This window comes from Nestor notabilis, unplaced genomic scaffold (assembly GCF_000696875.1).
Source record: "Nestor notabilis isolate BGI_N333 unplaced genomic scaffold, ASM69687v1 scaffold383, whole genome shotgun sequence".
NCBI lineage: Eukaryota > Metazoa > Chordata > Aves > Psittaciformes > Psittacidae > Nestor > Nestor notabilis.
In genome coordinates, this window is record NW_009923079.1 from 36,544 (window position 1) to 43,328 (window position 6,785).

At 41.7% G+C, this 6,785-nt stretch overlaps 1 protein-coding gene across 1 annotated transcript in view; it reads left to right on the forward strand.

The window, feature by feature from the left end:
- ANO1 (anoctamin 1, calcium activated chloride channel) overlaps nucleotides 1-6,785 on the forward strand; it is a 47,704-nt gene that overhangs the window by 3,184 nt on the left and 37,735 nt on the right. Inside the window, exons 2-4 of the mRNA XM_010011933.1 lie at nucleotides 1,771-2,094; nucleotides 4,683-4,781; nucleotides 6,335-6,486. Of these exons, the coding sequence (XP_010010235.1) occupies nucleotides 1,771-2,094; nucleotides 4,683-4,781; nucleotides 6,335-6,486 (575 nt within the window). The remainder of the gene's footprint in view (nucleotides 1-1,770; nucleotides 2,095-4,682; nucleotides 4,782-6,334; nucleotides 6,487-6,785) is intronic.

Sequence of the window (6,785 nt, forward strand, 5' to 3'; positions counted from 1 at the left end):
AGGGGGCTTGGAGCACCCTGTTCTAGTGGAAGGTTCCCCTGCCTGTGGCAGGAGGTTGGAGCTGGATAAGCTTTAAGCTTCCTTCCAAGCTAAACCAGTCTGGGATTCTATGAAAAGAAGAGAGAAACAGATAGCAAAGGCAGGTATGGAGTGAAGCTGTGAGGGACTGAGGAGATGCAGACCTGCAGCTGTGCTGGCACTGGGCAGACATGGTTAAGTCAGGTTTTGGAAAGTAATGAATGTTCTAAAAGCCTGGCATCTCGGGCTTCTTGCTCTCTGCAGTCTTCCTTGCTGCTAGCTATTGCTCTGCGCTCATCTCATTACACTTGTCTAATTACTTATGCTTCCTCCTCATTCCAAATTAGGGAAGATAGGGTTTGCTGCTTGAATGTGTTGTCTGAGTAAAAATCTCCCTGAGGCAAAAAAGGGAGTACAGTCTGTCCCTTAGAGGCAATGATTTGTAGTTATGGTATCTGGGACCTGCCCCCCCCGAAGGGATGTTCAGAGAAAGATGCAGATTTGTGTACTGTTGGATGGCTTTTGATGAAGTTTTGACCATATTTGCTGTGATATGATCTTAAGGTCCTTTCCACCCTTAACCATTATATGGTATGCCATGCAGTAAACTCAGAGGTTGCTCTTTTCATCTGTTTTTTAAACAACTCTTTCCAAATAACTCAGGTTTATGGTCTTATGTATGAAATTAGAAGGTATACACATCCCAAATGGATTTTGACCGATACAATTTTCAACTCATAGCCAATTGGTACCATTCTGAGCAGATGTCCTTTTCCCTACCTGGAGATTTAACATTCTTCTGTAAAATAAAAAGTCAGAAAATGTCCCTGAAAAGCCACTCCTGTGATGAGCATTTCTTGTAAAAACAAACTCAAGTTGCTAGTGAATTTTTATGCTTTTTAAATGGTCTGTGTATTTCCAAGGGTAGGATTGTGAATTAGGCATGGGAAGTGCTATTGAAAGGAGACATGAATTATTGCTAGTACTTTTTTATGTTTCTACAGTTGCCCTGGGCAGTTTTTCAGATAAATGCTTGGAAATGGAATTGTGTTTTAAGTCTTACATCTCTTGTATCTTGCAGCACTTACACAGTGTTAATACAAGATGGGAATAACACCTTTGCCACCAGCAGATTGCAAAGCCACAGAGGTTTTATAAGTGGGGAAAAAAATGGTGATGGACTTAGTAACCAGTGAACCCACTTCCCTGGCTACAGGCCATCTGTATTTTTGGCCTGGCTTCTTGACCAGCTGGCTCCCTTCAGTCTGTATCTAAGATGATCTCTTTCTCAGATGATATGAACTTGCAATGATAGATAAGAGAAGTGAGAAATGTTTCCACATGTTATTAATCTATTTGTCAGAATTGAAACCCAGATGTCTTGAGTGGAAAAGGACAGATGATCTTGGTGGTGATTAACCCCCAAAGGAGAAAACCAAATCCACCAAGTAGATGACTTATGAACTAGTGTGCTGGTAATTAGATTAAATCCCAGTCATTTTATTTATTTATTTCTGGCCAACAAAATCCCAGCTGGCTAGCTGTAAAATTGCAGGTGTTAACTTGCAAAATTGTTTTGAGTAAGTATTAGGGGGGGCTCCTCCCCTCTGCTTGCTGTTTGAAGATAGGTCAGTGTGCTCCAGGCAAGGAGTCCTTGATACAAGGATATGGTCTCTCTGTTTTCCGTGTTAGCATGTGTACTCATTCTTCTTCTCCTCTCTCTTTCTCCACACCCTCATTCCCTGCTTCCAGTTATTAAATTCCTTATCCAAAAATCCAGATGCTGACTGCAAATACGGACTCTACTTCAGAGATGGCAAGAGAAAAGTAGACTACATCCTAGTTTATCAATACAAGAAGTCCTCAGCAGGGAGGACCCTTGCCAGGAGGGCTCATAACGATTCAACTGCCCGGAGCACCAAGCAGGAGCAGCCGCTTCCTGGGAAAGGAGTGCAGCTGGAAATGGGGGAAAGTGAGCCTCACATGGATTACCACGAAGATGACAAGAGATTTCGCAGGGAGGAGTACGAAGGGAACCTTGTGGAGGCTGGCCTGGAACTGGAACGCGATGAGGATGTAAGGAGCCATTTCAAAGAGTTAAAAATAAGGAGGATAACTGGTGGTTGAATCTTGGGAGAAGTTACAGAAGCCCAGCTCTTCCAGAATTTGATTCCAGTTTTGGCAGTGCCATCCTTGCCCAGTGATTTAATTCACCTCACAGCAATGGGCCGTGGTGGTGTTATTGCCACAGCAAGGTGAAGTTCCTTACTTTTCTTGGCCAGGACTCATGGCACATCCACTATTGCAACACAGCTTGTTGATGTGTTGCCATATCTAGATGTGAAGCTTAGACTGCTCTCAACACTAATCCTAGTTTGGTGGGTTTACAGTGTGCTGTGGTTTGGAGCCACTGGTAAATCCAGTTCTGATGCAAAATATCTGATACTGGCAGTGACATTTCCCTACCTCAGTATAGACTTCAAGGGAATTAAATTTGCTCAGGAGGTTCTGGTACATGCTTTAGCTGGAGCACATGGGTCTGTATTACAGTTTGCTCTTTCCATTCTTAGATATGAACAGTACAGCTTGTAACGCTTTCACCTGTACCCTGAAAACAGCATATTCTATTAAAAGACCATTGGACTCTGTGAAAAATTATGTGTGTGAAGTAGTGCCAATGTGTGATTAGTAGGAATAAGCAGGGCTGTATTGATTTCAAAGAAAGCTATTATAATTAACTAATCCAACTGATACGCCTGAAAATCCTGTGAAGAAGGGTAAATATTTTTGCAAGTTTTCTTTACTGGATCTAAAAGTTGAGATTAGACCTGTGATCAGAGTGTTAAATAAATCTATCACCTATTACCCACAAATTACAGGCAGGTACATAATGAGATATATATGTAAAATATATATCTGTATATCTCATATGTCTATCTTAGGGACCTTCCAATACTTAAAGGGGCCTACAAGAAATCTGGAGAGGGGCTTTGGACAAGGGCCTGTAGGGACAGGACAAGGGGGAATGGCTTTAACCTGTCAGAAGGGAGATTGAGATGAGCTCTTAGGCAGGAGTTGTTCCCTGTGAGGGTGCTGAGGCGCTGGCACAGGGTGCCCAGAGAAGCTGTGGCTGCCCCATCCCTGGCAGTGTTCAAGGCCAGGTTGGATGGGGCTTGGAGCAATGTGGTCTAGCAGAAGGTTTCCCTGCCCATGGCAGAGAGTGGAACTGTATGAACTTTAAGGTCCTTCCACTCCAAACCGGTCTGGGATTTTTGATTCATATGATCTATGAAATAAAACACATATTTTGCATGTTATAATGCAAAAAAACCTTGTACCCCAGATGGGTATAAGACTTGCTTTTTTATAAAACTTGCAAGTTGCAGTGAACTGGAAGCTTGCTGTGTCAAGTCATAGATAGTAAAATCCTTTGCAAAACGGACGTCCCCACCTATGACATGTAATATGATTTGAAATGATGGAGAAGGAAGGGCTCAGAGTTCAAGCCAGAACACCATGAAAGAGAGAGAACTCTGCTCTTTTTGTACAAGATACCAAACCAGATCAAGAATGTACAGAGATGAAGGCAAGCCGCAGGGATTTGCACTGGATTCCATGTTCAGCTCATTCGGTGTAGGGGAAAAAACCTGGGATAGAAAAGTACACCCCAAAGTTGTATTGGAGGCCATACTAATTGCAAAGAAAGAAAGGTTTCTTAAACAGGTTATGTTTGCTAAGTCCCTGAAACTCCCTTCCATGAAATAAATCCAAAAGTGATTTGGAAGCTGTGCTCTGTGGGAAGTCTGGCAGTTATTTATGACCTCTGAGTAACCAATTTCTAGAAAGCCAGTGTGGAATGTTGCTGCATGAAAGCTAGTTATTATAATAACTGTCTGAATTGACACAGCAGCAAGATTAGAAAGATTCATTCAAGCTTCTTGGTCTTCTGTTTGCTGTGTGCCTGCTAATTTAATGTAATTTCTCCAGTGGCTTTGAAATTATGATTCCCTGGGAGTCAATACGGGTGTATGTGAAAGTGTCAGGAGCAAAATGCAGCTCAGAGAACTAGTGGGACGCAGGCAAGCATTATCACTAACTTTTTTCTTTGTTTAATCATTTGTTTTGTTGAATTCTACCTACTAGTTTTCCTAATGAAAATCCTTAGTGTTTTAATGCAGATTTGGTTTTAATGCAGAGAAGGTTCACTTCTGTACTGGAGACTGCTGTTTTTTTCCTGCAGTTCTGATCCTCTGAGGTAGTGAACAGCTCTTAGGAGGCAGCTCAACGCACTCAAGAAATGATACCATCTGGCTGGATGCCTATGCTTCAGATTTAACTGCCTTAGTCTGTATTTGTGTCCACGGTCGTTAGTTTTTATTTCCCAAACCATTTTGATCTGTTTAACCTTGTGGTAATTGTTCTGAAACACAATAGCATTTTTGAGTCAGATTTTATAGCAGCTCAGCACAAAGAGGTGTTCAGTGATTGTTCTGTTGTTAGAAACTGTCTGTCCCAAACAAAGGAGATTAATCATGTTGGTGGTAATAGTAACAATAGTTTGTTCCTTAAATACTTGTGAAACACAAGGGGAAAAATACTTAATTTCCTCTCTTCAGTAACCTTTTGCTTTTCTTTCAGTAAACTTCTCACTTTTTTCTTTAAAGACTAAAATCCATGGGATTGGATTCATAAAAATACATGCACCATGGAATGTGTTGTGTCGAGAGGCTGAATTTCTCAAGCTCAAGATGCCCACAAAAAAGGTGAGTCCTGATTTTCTTTTTTTGCTCCTCTGGAAGGCATAGTTTAAACATATCTCTGAGGACCTTATAAACATGGACTTTTCTTCTCACAAGTGTTTTTAAACTTGTGGAAGGAAATAAATGCCACCGACTTACTTACTCAGGAAAGCAGAAAGAATAAATGGAAGGAGGGATGGAAATCCAGAATTCCTAGTAGCTACGTGTACACAGTGAGAGTGATCTCATTTGATGCCTCAACCTCACAGTGTGTTTTAAAAGAAGATGTTGTAACTGATGATGTCATTTCTCTCTGCGTTTCAGAGTTTTTTTTCCTCACCCAAAACACTGGACTACTGAAAATGATCATGAAGCTAACAATTTGTTTGCAGTAGCCTTGCTGGGTTTAGTGACTCGTCATATATATCATTAGTCATGTTTGCAGGAGCTGGGACTACTGTACCACAAAATAAATTACCTTTCAGAGGATTTGAAATATCATTAAAGAAATGACAGTGTATTTTCATCAGTTCTAAATCATCTATGATAGATTGCTACCTGCTCACTGAGCACAGATTAGAGATGGATTAATATTTAAACACTTACTAAGTGCACATCCCAGACTGCAGAAGGAAGTCTATAATGGAGCAAGAGACAGTCTCAAAGCCCAGAGTCAGTTATTACAACACTAAAGCGACACTTTTGGTTTGGATTTCAGATTAATCCCCATTATTGCCTCACTCACCACCGATTTTAATCAGAAGCACCAATTAGATAAAAAAAGTCTGTTGTGATCCTGTGGCTAAAGCTGCTTTGCACAAACGAGAAGTTATGTGGGCATTTGTGGGGCTTCTTATTGTGTGTGAAAGAGGTCACCTAGCCCTGCAGTCATTGCCCAGGAGAAGTGATGTGCCTGAGAACACCCTCAGACCCCTAAAGCCTTATTTCCAGACAAGCATCTTTCTGCAGTGGGAGCCTGGCCCTGAATCTGCACTTATTTTATATGGCTCAGGGAGTGAAGCCTGTAAAATCCTCTTCTGTGACCTGCTAACACAATTCCTGCATTTAGCGCTACAGAATTGCGGTTGCTATTCAAGGTATGTTGGTTCCTTTATATGGAAAAGGGGAAACTCCTGAAACCTGCACAATATCCCCAGGAAAGCCCCCTGAGAGAGGAGACCACTTCTGTTGTTTTGCACAGGGACTTAGTGGCTCCTTCATTTCTTTGTCCCATTGCACAAAGAAAATAGTAAATGCCAGAGAAGCTGGTGTCTCAGGAGCCTGTGCTGATTGTATCTCTGCACATCTCAATCTGATTATTTGGAAACAAACACAGGCCATGTTTTGGCTCAGAGGAAGAGCAGTAGCCTTCCTTAGGTTGCCTTGGTTTGACTTTCACATCCATCGCTGCCTTTCTGAATGTTTTCAAGAAGGTAAGCTATACTTCCTGAAAATTTATTGTGATGTTTATGTATTGTGTATTTATGTAATTAATGGCTTATTCCTTACAATTCACTATCATTTATGGATAAGCAATAAGCAATAAAGTTTTACTGTTTTTCTCTTTGCCCTCTCAGATGTATCAGATCAATCAGACCCACGGTCTTCTGAAAAAGATTAATTCTGTCATTCAAAAAATAACAGAACCCATCCAGCCAAAAGTAGCAGAACACAAACCTCAGATGGTGAAGCGCCTCTCCTACCCCTTCTCCAGAGAGAAGCAGCACTTGTAAGTGAAAGCTTTCTGTAAATGTCCATGTCAAGACGTTCCAGCCTTTCTGCTAGTAGCTAAGGCACCAAAAGGTGACAGGGAAAATGAATGCCAACACTTTCTTAGGGATTACAAGAAATCTGGAGGGGACTTTTTGTAAGGGTCTGTAGGGACAGGACAAGGGGGAATGGCTTTAACCTGACAGAGGGGAGATTGAGATGAGCTCTTAGGCAGAAGTTGTTCCCTGTGAGGGTGCTGAGGCCCTGGCACAGGTTGCCCAGAGAAGCTGTGGCTGCCCCATCCCTGGCAGTGTTCAA